Source organism: Aquarana catesbeiana, linkage group LG10 (assembly GCF_042186555.1).
Source record: "Aquarana catesbeiana isolate 2022-GZ linkage group LG10, ASM4218655v1, whole genome shotgun sequence".
Lineage (NCBI taxonomy): Eukaryota > Metazoa > Chordata > Amphibia > Anura > Ranidae > Aquarana > Aquarana catesbeiana.
In genome coordinates this window covers 45122207-45139154 of record NC_133333.1, presented here as the reverse complement: position 1 = coordinate 45139154, position 16948 = coordinate 45122207, and the positions used below count along the sequence as shown (strand labels likewise).

General features: G+C 44.6%; 1 protein-coding gene across 3 annotated transcripts in view; it reads left to right on the top strand.

The window, feature by feature from the left end:
* Window positions 1–16948, top strand: part of LOC141110646 (cell adhesion molecule CEACAM8-like) — a 112427-nt gene that overhangs the window by 79654 nt on the left and 15825 nt on the right. For 2 of the 3 annotated variants that reach the window (XM_073602113.1, XM_073602114.1), the window contains exon 3: window positions 2749–3093. The exons of the other annotated variant lie outside the window; for it this stretch is intronic. In XM_073602113.1, the coding sequence (XP_073458214.1) occupies window positions 2749–3093 (345 nt within the window). The remainder of the gene's footprint in view (window positions 1–2748; window positions 3094–16948) is intronic. 3 annotated transcript variants of the gene reach the window in all.

The window sequence follows — 16948 nt, the reverse complement described above, 5'->3', positions numbered from 1 at the left end:
GGGCAGCCTCACCTGTGTCCATCATGCAGCCTCACCTGTGTCCATCATTGCAGGGTCACCAGGGCAGCCTCACCTGTGAAGAGGGGGCGGCCTGGATCATTATTGCGGAAGAGAGCCGTGGAGGAAGAGGAGATCTGTCTATCACAGAGTGGGGTTTGCACGCTGTAACAGCTTTACATTACAATTGAAGTCCGCGCACCGTCACACACAGCCCTGCCCTTCTGACCCTGCACCTGTGACAGACAGAACGCGCCCTGGCGCAGGTGCGGGGGTCAGGAGGGCGGGGCTGTGTGTGACGGCGTGCGGACTCCAACTGTAATGTAAAGCTCTTACAGCGTGCAAACCCCGCTCTGTGATAGATCTCCTCTTCCTCCATGGCTCTCTTCCGCTATAATAAACCGGCTGCCCCCTCTGTTTCTCCACACTTTTTCTCTGAGAGAACGGCTCTCATTCATCCTCGCCTGATGGTGGTGCTCGCCCCCTCCGCTCCCAGGCAGCCCAGCTTCTCGCCAGACCTAATTTTCCACTCGCAAAATGCTAGTAGGCGAGTGAAAAATTTGAGGACTGTTATAATGTAACCAAAAATGTATTCATTTATTGTGACTAAGGGTGATAATAGGGTTATAAGATGAAGACGGACAGGTCGTTGAATTTTCAGTCCACAGAAAACCCCAAAAGTGACCGATTCCTATACCGTGTTTTTGCAATAAGCTACTATTCTAACCATTACTGTGGTCATGAGCTGAAATTAATAGTAAACATTTCCCAGGCACCCTTAGGGAACAAGCAAACTGGGATTTAACTGGAATGTAGCACATATATTATAGGAATATAAGCCTGTCGCAGGTTATGAAAAATAGGAAAAAGTCACATGTTGACATGTGAACAACCTATAGAAGATCGATTCTATAAATGAATATGAATGAAAATACAATAGGTTAAGTCCGTCAGTCCATTGAGTCTTCCTGATCCAAAGGAGTGGAGGCGTATCGGATTCTTTTGTGGGAATTGTGGCTTTCATTCTTTCCTGCACTTTGAAGGGTGTTACCCGTAGGTGATGATGGGGCTGCTCTTCTGCGCTGTAGAGAAGTGCTTATTGTATCGTGTATCAGGTACAGTTTTAGTAGGGTCTATTGTAGCTCTTTTGCAGTTCTGCACGAGTATCTAGTGCTCTGGTAGGTAAATCTGATAGAAAAGGGGAAACCCCATTGGTATGCTATGTTATGACGTTGGAGCTCCAGTAGCTGGGTTTTTATTGAGCGCCTTTTAGCAATGGTGACCTGGGATAAGTCAGCAAATAGCTGGTAGTTGTGTCCTTGGAAGGTTAAATCTTTTTTATCTCTTGCAGCTGCCAGAATTTGTTCCTTTGACCTGTAATAATGGAATTTTGCAATTATATCTCTTGGGGGTCCATCAGATTTTTTAGCCGTGAGGGCTCGGTGTACTCTGTCTAATTCCAGGCATTCGATAGGAATGACCAGTTGGAGTTCCTGGAATAATGCTGTGATTGTAGATTGTAAATCTGTCACCGATTCAGGGAGGCCCCTTATGCGCAGGTTGGATCTCCTGGCCCTATTTTCATAATCCTCTAATTTATCTTGGAGTAGTAAATTCTCTTCTTTTAAATTTTACATTTCAGTCATATAGTCTTGTGTACTGATTTCTATTTCGTCCACTTTGAGCTCCAATGCAGCTGTGCGTTTGCCCAGTTCTCTAATCTCTTTAGTGAGACTATTTGTTATTTGCTCAGAGGTCTACTTTAATGCCTTATGGAGCATTCTTTCAAATTGCTGTAACTGCAGGGGACGCTGTAGATACTTGTGAGTAGTTCTGTGAGGAGATTAATTCCATTTCTGACTCAGCTGGTGAGTCTGACTGGGTAAGTTTCTGCCTGTGGGAGCATACTGAGACAGTGTAAGATGAGGGAGCCGGCGCCATTTTAGCAGCTGTGCACGCCTTTATGTCCTTTTATGATTTTTTGTTTTGCTATGGTTTCCCCCCAGTACTATTTTTCCAGTCCCAACGATGCCTGTCGGTTCCTGGGTATTAGCAGGTCCTGTTAGGTGCCTTTGGAGCCTGCCTTTTCCCCTTAAAGAACAGCTTTTTCTCTCGGCGGGCAGAGCTCTAGCTGTGCATGACCGTTCCGCTAGACTACGCACATGCGCCCCCCCTTTACTCTCATTTTCAATTATAATGATACTCAGAACAAATAGAGAGGGTAGATCTGGGTAGATCGGGGACACAGACAGCAATACAAACTGAAAGGGGTTCTAATCCCTCTCCACTTTATCCAAAACTAAAGAAAAAGGTTTTGCCTGTAGTTGTACTTTAAGTTAAAAGATAACATTTCCCTGTGGCATATTTCTATCCATGTATTTGGACACATTATAAATAGATCCCATAATGACAACTCCTACTAATCTACAAACAAATCTCACAGACGTCATGCATATTCCCTATAACTTGCATAATATGTTTATTTCCTATGACCATCAGCTCCCTCTAGTGGCCATAATGCTAGATTTTTCTGAAACGCCTTAATCAGGAAAAATATTGCATTATGGCCACTAGATGAAGATGATGATCATGGGAAATAATCGTATTAGGCAAATTATGTGGATTATTTATGATGGCTGTGCAAATGCTTGAGACATTCATACAATGACCTTTTTTTTTTTTTATAAATAGACCTTTTATGTGTTTGCTATAGAAACGTAAAAAGCTTACTAAGTGTTTTGTCTATTTCAGTTTCCCTTTCGGTGTGCATGCATTCGGCCTCTGGAATTAAAGTTGAAGTGATTCCAAAACACCCTAAGAAGGGAGATCCTGTCACCTTAAAAGTCTCTGACGTTTCTGGAACTATTCGATTTGCTACTTGGTATAGAGGCAAAAGCACAGATGCTGCTGACCAAATCCTGAACTATTTTCCTCAGGAAGAGTTTAAGGGGCCAAAATACATTGAAGGCTCTCATGGGCAACCTGACGGCTCCTTAGTGATCAAGGAAGTCAGTAAAGACTTGACTGGTGATTATACAGTGCAGATCCAAACCACAGATTCCCTACAACAGGCCACTGTAAACCTTGTGGTGAGCGGTGAGTCACACATGTACTAACAAATTTATTGTCAGGATAATCATTGATACAAAATTAGTATATAGGTTTTATTTCCTCCAAGAGCTGTAGTTTTCGAAGTCCGGTGCTCTGTGGACTACTTTAAAGTGGTTGTAAACCTCAGACATGAAATATGAACAAAGCAAATCCCTCTATAGTGTGTACTTGTCTCAAACCAGAGCACTAAGTGTCATTTTTGTCTATTGCTCTGTTCCTCTTCTATCAGTATGAATCACTTCTGAAAAGTTTTCCTAATACTAAGAGAAAAATAGTGACAGGGGAGGGACCTTCAGCTGATTGACAGACTCAGCTATGTTCCTGTGTGCTGTGTGAAGCTGGGTGTGTCCCTGCCCTCCAATCAGCTCTCAGAGCTCTCCTCACTGAGCTCTGCGGAATGTAACTTCAGCTCTCCATCCCCTTTTTTCTGACAGCTCAGACGAGCTTTATAAATTCTTGAACATATGGAGAGAAGAGAAAGCAGCAGATAAACAGGTACAACTTAAGTAGGATGATTTATTTCATCTCTGTGTATCGCCTGAGGCCAGTCATTTCACTGGGTATACGTAAGGATTTACAACCACTTTAAATGGTTTCTTGATTGCTTTTAGGCATTTAATACTCAGCACTGGAACTTGGAGCATTGGACCTTAGAGAACAAGTAAGCAACACATACAGTATCCCTTCAACTATCATGTATTGCTAACACATATCACAGCCTTGCACTAAGTGATCTATTTATAAAAAAACTTTGCATAGCAATTCACCGGTTGAAAATGCATGTATAGTATATTATTATATGCTAATGAGGCATCAAAACCAAAATGTTATTAGGCTATTTCTTGAGCTGGTCGAATGGCTTTCATTAGTTTAAAATGAAAAATACCGCATTAGGCCACTAGTTGGTCAAAACTAAAAATTCACCAAGTGAACTCTGTTTATATGATTTCCTATGATTTACTGTAGATATAGTTATTATTACAGTTACTTATATAGTGGCATCGATTTACGCAGTGCTTTACATATACAATATATTGTACATTCACATCAGTCCCTACCCTCAAGGAGCTTACCATCTAAGGTCTCTAACTCACATTTATCAAACATATACTAAGGCCAATGTAAACACGATACAATTAACCTACCAGCATTTCTTTGTAGTAAATGGAGGAAACCCATACAGGTGAGAGCATGGCTGGGATTCGAACTGATGACCCTACTGTCGTTAGGTGGAAGTGCTATATAATATTTATTTATTTATATATATATATATATATATATATATATATATATATATATATATATATATATATATATATATATATATATACACACACAGTGGCTTGCGAAAGTATTCGGCCCCCTTGAACTTTTCAACCTTTGCCACATTTCAGGCTTCAAACATAAAGATATAAAATTTTTTTATTTTTTGTGAAGAATCACCAACAAGTGGGACACATTTGTGAAGTGGAACGAAATCTTTTGGATTTTTGAAACTTTTTTAACTAATAAAAAAATGAAAAGTGGAGCATGCAAAATTATTCGGCCCCCTTGCGTTAATACTTTGTAGAGCCACCTTTTGCTGCGATTACAGCTGCAAGTCGCTTGGGGTATGTCTCTATCAGTTTTGCACATCGAGAGACTGAAATTCTTGCCCATTCTTCCTTGCAAAACAGCTCAAGCTCAGTGAGGTTGGATGGAGAGCGTTTGTGAACAGCAGTTTTCAGCTCTTTCCACAGATTCTCGATTGGATTCAGGTCTGGACTTTGACTTGGCCATTCTAACACCTGGATACGTTTATTTGTGAACCATTCCTTTGTAGATTTTGCTCTATGTTTGGGATCATTGTCTTGTTGGAAGATAAATCTCCGTCCCAGTTTCAGGTCTTTTGCAGACTCCAACAGGTTTTCATCCAGAATGGTCCTGTATTTGGCTGCATCCATCTTCCCCTCAATTATAACCATCTTCCCTGTCCCTGCTGAAGAAAAGCAGGCCCAAACCATGATGCTGCCACCACCATGTTTGACAGTGGGGGTGGTGTGTTGAGTGTGATGAGCTGTGTTGCTTTTACGCCAAACATATCGTTTTGCATTGTGGCCAAAAAGTTCGATTTTGGTTTCATCGGACCAGAGCACCTTCTTCCACATGTTTGGTGTGTCTCCCAGGTGGCTTGTGGCAAACTTTAGACGAGACTTTTTATGGATATCTTTGAGAAATGGCTTTCTTCTTGCCACTCTTCCATAAAGGCCAGATTTGTGCAGTGTACGACTGATTGTTGTCCTGTGGACAGACTCTCCCACCTCAGCTGTAGTTCTCTGCAGTTCATCCAGAGTGATCATGGGCCTCTTGGCTGCATCTCTGATCAGTCTTCTCCTTGTCTGAGCTGAAAGTTTAGAGGGACAGCCAAGTCTTGGTAGATTTGCAGTGGTCTGATACTCCTTCCATTTCAAAATGATCGCTTGCAGTGCTCCTTGGGATGTTTAAAGCTTGGGAAATCTTTTTGTATCCAAATCCAGCTTTAAACTTCTCCACAACAGTATTACGGACCTGCCTGGTGTGTTCCTTGGTCTTCATGATGCTCTCTGCGCTTTCAACAGAACCCTGAGACTATCACAGAGCAGGTGCATTTATACAGAGACTTGATTACACACAGGTGGATTCTATTTATCACCATCGGTCATTTAGGACAACATTGGATCATTCAGAGATCCTCGCTGAACTTCTGGAGTGAGTTTGCTGCACTGAAAGTAAAGGGGCCGAATAATTTTGCATGCACCACTTTTCAGTTTTTTAATTGCTAAAAATGTTTAAAATATCCAATAGATTTCGTTCCACTTCACAATTGTGTCCCACTTGTTGGTGATTCTTCACAAAAAATTAAAATTTTATATCTTTATGTTTGAAGCCTGAAATGTGGCAAAAGGTTGAAAAGTTCAAGGGGGCCGAATACTTTCGCAAGCCACTGTATATATGTATATATGTATATATATATATATATATATATATATATATATATATATATATATATATATATATATATATATAATATTTATTCATATATATGTGAAAATGTATTTGCCCTCTTCCTGATTTTTTGTCACACTTAAATGATTCAGATCATCCAAAAATTTTAAATATTACACAAAGATAACCCGAGTAAATACAAAATGCAGTTTTTAAAAAGAGTTGGGTCAACGGTTCGGGCGAAGCAAAATTTCGGCCCGATAATCGCCTGTTCACCTGTACGATGAACACCTGAATATGCAGGGTGTTCGGCGGGATGTTTGCTCATAGAGCGCTCCACAATGCACTGCGCGCTGCACAGTGAGTGCAACGGATGAGTCCACCCCCCACCTCAAAGTACCTTGTCCCCATGTTGATAGGGACAAGGGCCTCTTCCCCATAACCCAGGCCAATGGTTGTCAGGGTCTGCGGGCAGAGGGTTTATTGGAATCGGGAAGCAACCTTTAACAAGGGGGTCCCCAGATCCCAGTACCCCTACTCAACTCAACTGGAATCAAGTGTTTGGGATAACTGGCAATGAGTCTTTCACATCGCTGTGGAGGAATTTTGGTCCACTCTTCTTTGCAGAATTGTTTTAATTCAGCCACACTGGAGGGTTTTTGAGCATGAATTGCCTGTTTAAGGTCATGCCACAGCATCTTAGTCAGATTTAAGTCTGGATTTTAATAGGCCACTCCAAAACCTCAATTTATCTTTGTTGAGCCATTCAGAGGTGGATTTGCTGGTGTGTTTCGGATCATTTTCCTGCTGCATGAACCAAGTGCGCTTGAGCTTGAGGTCAGGAACTGAAATTCTCCTTCAGGATTTTCTGGTAGAATGCAGAATTCATGGTTCCATCAATTATGGCAAGTCGTCTAGGTCCTAAAGATGTAAAGCAGCCCCAGACCATCACCACCACCACCATGTGTGATTGTTGGTATGATGTCCTTTTTATGAAATGCTGTGCTAGTTTTATGCCAGATGTAACAAGACGCACACCTTCCAAAAAAGATCAACTTTTGTCTCATCAGTCCACAGAATAATTGCCCAAAAGTCTTGGGGATAAGGCCCCTTTCACACGAGGCGGACTCCGTTTCTACGGAGCCCGCCTCGGTCCGCCGGCTTAGCGGGAGATCTGTCCGTTGATCTCTGCTGAGCCGGCGAATGACAGGTCCCTCTCTGCTCACTGAGCGGGGAGGGGCTTGTCAGGCACCACTGCTGCCAATGGAGGGATCGGATAAAAACGGACAGCATGTCTGTTTTCATCAGATCTCACCCGATCCGATCTGCCAGCGATGGACCTGGACGTAGAGCCGTCCGTCTGCTTTTAGCGGATCGGACGGGGTCGGATGTCAGCGGACATGTCTCCGCTGGCATCCGACGCTCCATAGACTAACGTGGAGCGCCCGTTCAGGTCCGCCGTCAAAACTGACAGGCAGACCTGAACGGTCCGATCGTGTGAAAGGGGCCTAAGGTGTTTTTTGGCAAATGAGAGACAAGCCTTTGTGTTCTTTTTGGTCAGTTGTGGCTTTTTACGCGAAACTCTCCCATGGATGCCATTTTTGCCCAGTCTCTTTTTTATTGTTGAATCATTAACACTGACCTGCAGTGAGGAATGCAGTTATTTAAATGTTATTCTTTTATGACCTACTGCATGAGTCGTTGTTCTGCCCTTGGAGTAATTTTGGTAGGCCAGCCACTCCTGGGAAAGTTTACCACTGTTCTAAGTTTTCTCCATTTGTGGATAATGGCTCTCTCCGTTGTTCACTGGTGTCCCTAAGCCTTAGAAATGGCGTTGTAACCCTTTCCAGACAGATGCATGCCAATTACTTTGTTTCTCATCCAGTGGCGGCTGGTGTTCAAAATTTTTTGGGGGGGCGCAAACAAATTGAAAGATTCTAAAAAACAAACATCAATTGCAGCCTCGCTGTGCCATCAAATGCAGCCACTGTGCCATCAAACGCAGCCACTGTGCCCATCAATTTCAGCCACTGTAACTGTGCCCATCAAACGGTGCCACTGTGCCATCAAATGCAGCCACTGTGCTCATAAATTGCAGCCACTGTGCCCATCAAACGCTGCCACTGTGCCATCCAATGCTGCCACTGTGCCATCAAATGCTGCCATTGTGTGCCATCAAATGCTGCCATTGTGTGCCATCAAATGGTGCCACTGTGCCATCCAATGCTGCCCCTGTGATCCCCGCTCACCATCTGCCCGGCACTTACCCTGTCTCTGTAAGGCAGCGGGTGACAGCGAGCGGTGTCTTCCATGCATCTTCACCCCTCCATGCGTCTTCTCCCCTCCATGTGTCTCCTCCCGTCCTCCTCTCCTCCCGTCCTCTCCTATGATTGGACGCCTGGTAGGCGTCCAATCACAGCACCTGACGTTGCAGCCAATGAGGCGACTGGTAACAGACCCGGAAACCTGATTGGCTGAAAGGCAGGTCAATATTAGCTAGGCGAATTCCTTTGGCTTTGCTAACATTGAGCTGAGTGATAAGGAACGCACAGCGTTGCACCCGCTTCTCACTTTTTTGGACACCTATTTGAGTCTACTGCTCTAATCAGGTACTTCCAAAAAAACACCCCCACCGCTGTAATTCAGGTGCCCAGTGACCAAAAAGGGGCCGGACACCTGAACAGGGGGTGTCAGCAGCGACCATAGATTCATGCATTGCATAAATCTACCTATGGTGATTAGAGAGTGACAGAAGAGGGGGAGCTGCTCTCCTGCGCCCTTATGGACGCACCGCCACTGTTCTCATCTGTACTTGAATTTCCTGATTGTGGAATTATGCGTTGCTTTTTTAGATCTTTTAGCATGCTTCACTTTGTCAGACAGCTTCTATTTAAGAGCCCTTTTACACTGAGCTGCCTCGGGCGTCGGCGGTAAAATGCAGCTATTTTTAGCACACTTTACCGTTGTGTTTGCGGCGCTATTTGAAAAAGGGTTAAAACCGCCTGCAAAGCGCTGCTACAGCGGCGCTGCCCATTTATTTCAATGGGCAAGGACACTTTAGGAGCAGTGAGTTCACCGCTCCTAATGCGTTCCAAAGAAGTTACTAGCAGGAATTTTTCTGACGCCCTGCCAGCGCACCGCTCCAGTGTGAAAGCCCTCAGGCTTTCACACTGGAGTGAATGGAGCCGCTATTTCAGGGCGCTTTGCAGGCGCTATTTTTAACGCTATAGTGCCTGCAAAGCGCCTCAGTGTGAAAGGGGTCTAAGTGATTTCTTGATGCAACAGGTCTGACAGTAATCAAGCCTGGGTGTTTATGCTAAAAAACAAATTATCCTATCGTGGAAGAGTTTGTCTACCCCAACTTTGGAGGCCTGGAAATCTCTGGTCAACAAAGCAGTACCATTTTACAAAGCTACTTATCTGAGCAGGGGGGCTTTGGCCAAGTTTGACAAGGTCTGGGAGGGGGGCGGTGGATGGCACCTGTTGGCGCAGTATCGGACTAACTGCATAAACAGGTACAGCCACTGACCCTGGCATGTACTACAGAGCTGGAAATAAAATGTTTCTGGAGTGCTGGAGCAGTACTGGCTAACTCAAGGTTAATGTAAGGATCTTCTTGGTGGATTTTTTTTTTCATATGCTTAAAGACTTCAGTTTCTCCTGGTGGGAGGATTGGGTAGGGGTGAGACCGCATTAGCAGACATTCTCCTGTAGTATTGGGCAAGTGGTTACTGCACTAAATAGCTATGAAACACACCCTCTTTTTTTTTTTTTTTCTTGCTGTTTTGTTCTTTTGCTATGCCTTTTGTAGTTTTATACTGGTATGTTTTTATATTGTGTTTCATGAAATACAAACAATTTACAAAAAAAAAAAAAAAAAAAATCGGGCCTGCGTGTGGCAAGGGAAATTTACCTCCACGTTCCAAAAAATGTGGTTAATCACAGTTCATTCATGATTTAGCAAAGGGGGAGAATTACGTTTTCAAAGCACTGTATGTATATGTGTGTATATATAGATAGATATATATATCACTTCCACCTAGCGGCAGTAAGGTCATCGGTTCGAATCCCAGCCACGGCACTACCTGCCTGGAGTTTGCATGATCTTCCTGTGCCTGTGTGGGTTTTCTCCAGTTACTCCAAAGACATGCTGGTAGGTTAATTGGATCATGTTTACATTGGCCCTAGTCATAGGCGTGCGCAGCCAATTGCATTAGGGTGTGCACCCCAAAGCTCAAGCAGACAAAAGTATTGGGACACCTGCCTTTACACGCACATGAACTTTATGACATCCCAATATTAGTCCGTAGGGTTCAATATTGAGTTGGCCCACCCTTTGCAGCTATAACAGCTTCAACTCTTCTGGGAAGGCTGTCCACAAGGTTTAGGAGTGTGTCTATGGGAATGTTGGACCATTCTTCCAGAAGGGCATTTGTGAGGTCAGGTACTGATGTTGGATGATAAGGTCTGGCTCGCATTCTCCGCTCTAATTCATCCCAAAGGTGTTCTATCGGATTGAGGTCAGGACTCTGTGCAGGCCAGTCAAGTTCCTCCACCCCAAACTCGCTCATCCATGTCTTTATGGACCTTGCTCTGTGCACTGGTCCAAATCATTGGTGGAGGGGGGATTATGGTGTGGGGTTGTTTTTCAGGGGTTGGGCTTGGCCCCTTAGTTCCAGTGAAGGGAACTCTTAAGGTATCAGCATAACAAGACATTTTGGACAATTTTATGCTCCCAGTCCCAACTTTGTGGGAATAGTTTGGGGATGGTCCCTTCCTGTTCCAACATGACTGCGCACCAGTGCACAAAGCAAGGTCCATAAAGATATGGGTGTTGGAAAATTACCTTCAATGCAAAAATTCACATTATAATAGTAACTAAAACATCTAAAATTTAATGTAACGATCTAAAAAAAAAAAAAAAAAAATCCAAAGTGCTATAATGGTGGGAACCTACCAACTAAAAAGTTGTTTCACTTGAGATTAATCTGTATGGTAAATATCTGTAGGAGGAGTATCCACCATCCCTGCTAAGTTTATTTTTATACAGTATGTCTTATTTTCAGCTTGATGTGTATTATGTGAAGTTGCATATCACAGAGATCGGTATTGTGATAATATTGAAGTTTATTGAGATTTCCATACATTAGAGGGTTCCACCATTATTGTTAAGTTATTGATCAGTAAGTTAGTGCTGCACTTTTTTTTTTTTTTTTGTTGTTGTTGTGTGGGAACACCTAATAGTGCTTAGCGGCTGAAACAACAAAAAGTGTAGCGCTAAACCGTATCATAAATAACAATAAATTGGTAGGTATACAGTGAAGGGGATCACCTATGCAAAGACCTATTCATGGGTAGGAAGTCCTGATATAGGCGTTGTAACTAAAGGTAACAATGGTTAGTCCCTAGGTAGACATATTGTAAACAGGTAAATCCAATGTCCCAAAAAGGCAGATCAGCTCACTACCACCGGAAGAAAAAAAGGCTTACCAGATGTGGTGGACCCGACAGGGCATACGCCGAATTGGGTCAGATAAGGCTTGGGTGGTAAGTGGCTGTGGATGTCTGTGATGTCGCGGATTGCTGGATTCCTCCAACTGGTACCCGGGTCCTGGAAGGTGTGAGGAGTCCCAAGAATGTAGCTGATTCTGTGGATCCTAGGGGGGGGATGAGGTGTTCCCAAATTCATACGGAAGTTACATATCCAACGCTATCTCATTTCCAATCCTGTCAGAAATGAGAGGTGCGCCACAGCGGGTACAGTTCATTCTGGCCTGTCGAACCCCTCACTATTCATTCCTCCAGTCCCCATGGCACCTGCCATTAGTTTGTTTAGGGACTTAGTCCTTAAAGATCTATCCGAACTTCCGGATAAACGCACATTCCACCACTCCTTGTCCAATACTGGCTTGAAGTCCCTATGCTCACAGAAAGACCTTGTGATTCGTCCAGCGGACAAGGGGGGTGGCATTGTGGTCTTAGACAAGAAAGACTACATAACTGAAATGTACAGGATTCTCAATGAACCTGATACATATAAAATAATGCCCGACAACCCCACCAACCGCTTCAAAAGAGAGCTGTCTGCCATCGTCAAGAAGGGCTATGAACAAGGAATCCTAAATAGAAAGGAGAGAGAGTTTTTGGTGCCCTTGGCACCCAGGGTTCCAACTATATATTACCTACCAAAGGTACACAAAAACCCCGTTCAACCCCCAGGCCGGCCTATCGTGAGTGGCATAGACTCTGTCACTTCACGCATAGGCCGGTACATTGACTTTTATTTACAGCCACTTGTTAGGCGTATGCCCTCCTACCTGAAGGACACAGGGGCCACTATACGCATGCTTGAAAATTTAGAACTACAGGGTGATCACATCATTGCCACAGCTGATGTGGCCTCCCTGTATACTTGCATACCTCAAGATAAGGGCTTGGAGGCTGTTCGGTACTTCCTTGAGAGAGCCTAGTATTGCATCCTTCCAGTGCTCTTTCATTATGGAACTTTTGGAGTTCGCTATGAAGCGAAGTTACTTCTGGTTTGACCAGCAATATTACCATCAGCTGCGTGGCGTGGCTATGGGCGCTAAATTTGACCCTAGCCTCGCCAATTTGTTTATGGCCAAATGGGAGGAGGATGTCGTCTATGCCAACAGGGATCCCTCCCTAACCATGTGGGCGCGGTACATTGACGACATCCTCCTCCTATGGAAGGGTAGTGCCGAATCGTTGGATCAATTTTTCGAACATCTAAACACTAACGATCGGGGCATCTCCCTGACATATACAGCAAGTAAACAAAAAATTAACTTTTTGGATCTAGACATTGAGATCCGTAACGGTCTTTTTCATTTTCAGACGCATTTTAAAACCACGGACCGGAACAGTTTCATTCCCCCAGACAGTTGCCATCACCGGTCCTGGTTAGATTCAGTTCCGAAAAGCCAATTTCTCAGACTACGAAGAAATTGTTCCAGCACTGAGGCCTTCAAAACACAATCTGCCCTTTTGAAGGCGAAATTGTTTGATAAGAACTATGACCCCCAAATTGTCGATTGGGAGTTTCAACGTGCCCTAGAGACTAATAGGGAGTCACTTCTTGTTGAGAAGCCTAAGAAAGAGCGAGGTGAGATTTTTAAGTGGTCCCTCCTCACCGCTTTTTCTAATCAATACAAACATGTCAAAGCTATCATGTCCAAACATTGGGACATCCTCAGGAATGACCGAGTTTTGAACACTGTCTTGCCTGACAGGGCTAAAGTCATTTTTAGGGGTGCCCCTACCTTGCAAAGTAAAATTGCCCCTAACATCATCAATCCCCCTGTACACCAACCTCTTTTTCACGAAATGGAGGGTTTCTACTCATGTAGAAGATGTATAGTATGTCGTCACAATTCTGGTATAGGAAGGAAAACTACATCGTTTATTTCAACAGTTACACAGAGACGATATTCCATCAAATGATTTTGTACTTGCACCACTAGCCACATCGTTTACTTAATCACATGCCATTGTGGCAAGCAATATGTAGGCCGCACTATTCGCTCTTTTTCCATAAGAGTAGCGGAGCACATTGCTTTGATTAAGAGCGGCGATACTAAGCATACAGTTCCCCGACATTATAAGTTACATCATAATCGGGTGTTTGCGGGTACACAATTTACAGTGATAGACCGATATGTTCCCCCATGGAGGGGCGGAGCCATGACCAGAGGCGTATCACGATTGGAGACTTTTTGGATCCATGAGCTCCGTACCCTTTTCCCGTTAGGTATCAATGTGGAGTTGGATGTCAACGCTTTCATTAATAGAGCCTGACATCCACCTCTAAACAACAAACTCTCTCCCTCCATCTTCACCCCATTTTGGGGTTCCGCGATTTGCTTTCTTTTTTTGGGGTTCCGTGTTTTGCTTCCGATTTTTTGCTTTTTTGCTTATTCATACACATTTTAATTTGTTTCTATGTCTCATATATACCTATGTGGCACTTAAGTGTGCATTTTATTTTATTTTATTGTCATAGGAAGTGCCTTACATGTATGTCCACATTATTTTGTACATTTATGTATTGGCCTCTTGTATCTATGCATAGGGGCACATTGTCTTATATACTGTTTCATGGAAGCCCGCTCCACTATCCCCCCTTTTTTACACTGGCTTTTTTGTATTTTCATTTTTATTTTTATTGATTCTTCAGTGTGTTTATCTGGCGCGAGATTCACATTTTTATGTTTTTATGCCCCTCCGTGCAGCTCATCTATGCACTTGTGTTTAGGCTCCACATCCTCACCATATAGATACATCACCAGGCAGTCTCTGCACTGCTTTCATGTCTGCTTATATTCCCTTAGCACCCTTTCAGTTCTCACTGCGCATGTCACAAGTCCGCCGACAGCGGCATCTCGTTCCAAGTATCGTTCCCTCACTGCGCATGGCCGACCACAGTGCCTATGCGGCGCTCACCGTCCCACCCACGGCTTCTCATCTCAAGTATCTTTTTCCCCTCACTGCGCATGGCCAATCACAGTGCCTTTGCGGCGCTCACCGTCCCACCCACGTCACTTCCTGTTGACATACTGGAGACACCTCCTCTCCCTGCGCACACATATTGCGTAATGCGCAGTATCGGGAGCTTTCCCGATCCACAACCACTTCGCTGCACGTATTTACTGTGCACCAGTTAAAGGTTTTCTGTCAGACTCTGTCTGGCATATAGTTTCTTTTTCGTTTCAGATCGCTCCCCCACTTCCGGTTCACCTCCTAACCCGGAAGTGAGGTGTGGAACGCATGTCTGGAACGCACGCCGGTCGGCCATTTTGGGCCAATACCGGAAGTGCCGTTTTTTCAATGTGGAGCTGATTTCCATGATCATTGGAGTACCCCCTATATATATGAGTGTGGCTACAGTGGGGGTAACCCCCCAGATGACGTCTTTTTAGGATGAAACGCGTCGGGAAGGACCCCATTGTCGCCACTTTGTCACAGCGCTGTATTACACTTTGGACTTATACGTGAGTGTATCTCCTTACAGTTTTTATTAAAATTTTATATTCGGATTTACACTATGTGGCCCTTCCTTTCTTTTCTCCATATTAACACCATCACCTAACCCATGAATGCTGGTTTAAGGGATCCATACACGGAACACCTCATCCCCCCCCTAGGATCCACAGAATCATCTACATTCTTGGGACTCCTCACACCTTCCAGGACCCGGGTACCAGTTGGAGGAATCCAGCAATCCGCGACATCACAGACATCCACAGCCACTTACCACCCAAGCCTTATCTGACCCAATTCGGCGTATGCCCTGTCGGGTCCACCACATCTGGTAAGCCTTTTTTTCTTCCGGTGGTAGTGAGCTGATCTGCCTTTTTGGGACATTGGATTTACCTGTTTACAATATGTCTACCTAGGGACTAACCATTGTTACCTTTAGTTATAACGCCTATATCAGGACTTCCTACCCATGAATAGGTCTTTGCATAGGTGATCCCCTTCACTGTATACCTACCAATTTATTGTTATTTATAATACGGTTTAGCGCTACACTTTTTGTTGTTTCTTGCATATATACTTTGTTGGTTGTGTTAGCTGCTTTTTTTCTGTCTCTCTTGTGAGCAGCGCAGAATTATTTTGCATATATTAATCACGAGGGCTTAGCGGCTGGCCTTTCAATTATACTTTTTTTATTTTACCTCCAGTAGTTTATTGTAAATAGTAATGTAGTGATTACCTATTATACTAAAATCGGCATGTGGCATTAATAAACATCAACAGATTTCAGTTGTGCCCCACCAGGCCGGCACACCCTTGGACAATGTGCCTGGCTGCTGAGTTCATCACCCCCATCCCTGCACTCAGTGCACTGATTAACAGCACTGATTTACAGCACTGATAAGCAGCACTCATTTGCACTGGTGTGTAACTGACTGGCACTGATAGGTGGCACTGATTGGAAGCACTGATTGGCACTAACAGGCAGCACTGGCACTGACAGGTAACACTGATTGGCACTAACAGGTGGCACTGATTGGAAGCACTAATTGGCACTGACAGTCGGCACTGGCACTGATTGGCACTGCCAGGTGGCACTGATACTGATTGGCACCGACAGGTGGCACTGATTGGAAGCACTAATTGGCACTGCCAGGCGGCAATGGCACTGATTGGCACTGACAGGTGGCACTAATTGGAAGCACTGACTGGCACTCATTGGCACTGACAGGTGGCACTGATTGGAAGCACTAATTGGCGCTGGCACTCATTGGCACTAACAGGTGGCACTGATTGGAAGCACTGATTGGCACTCACAAACTGACAGGCGGCACCGACTGGCATAGACAGGTGGCATTAGTCGGAAGCACTGACACAGGAGAGGGGGGGTTTCCAGGGGCGTACCTAGAGCATTTGGCACCCGGGCGGATCCTATATCTGGCAGCCCCCCTACGTTAAAATGTAAAAACACCCCACTGTGCACCATTGGACCCCTTTACATTATTCAGCCCCCCTCAGCACAGACAGACCTTCCCCTTCAGCATAGACCCCCCCCCATTCAGCAGAGACCTCCCTATTCAGACAGACCCCCCCTTAGCACAGATGGACCCCTCCATTAAGCACACCCCCCCTTCAGCACAGATGGAGCCCCCCATTCAGCACAACCCCCCTTTAGCACAGATGGAACCCCTATTAAGCACACCCCCCCTTCAGCACAAATGGACCCCCCCATTCAGCATAAACCCCCCCTTCAGCACAGACAGACCCCCCTCCCCCATCCCATTCAGTACCTCAGATCAGCGTGGCACAGGCACAGCAGGTCCCCTCCCCCTGTGTACACATAAACACTGGAGGGGGAGGTGGCTTCACTTTGCTCGCT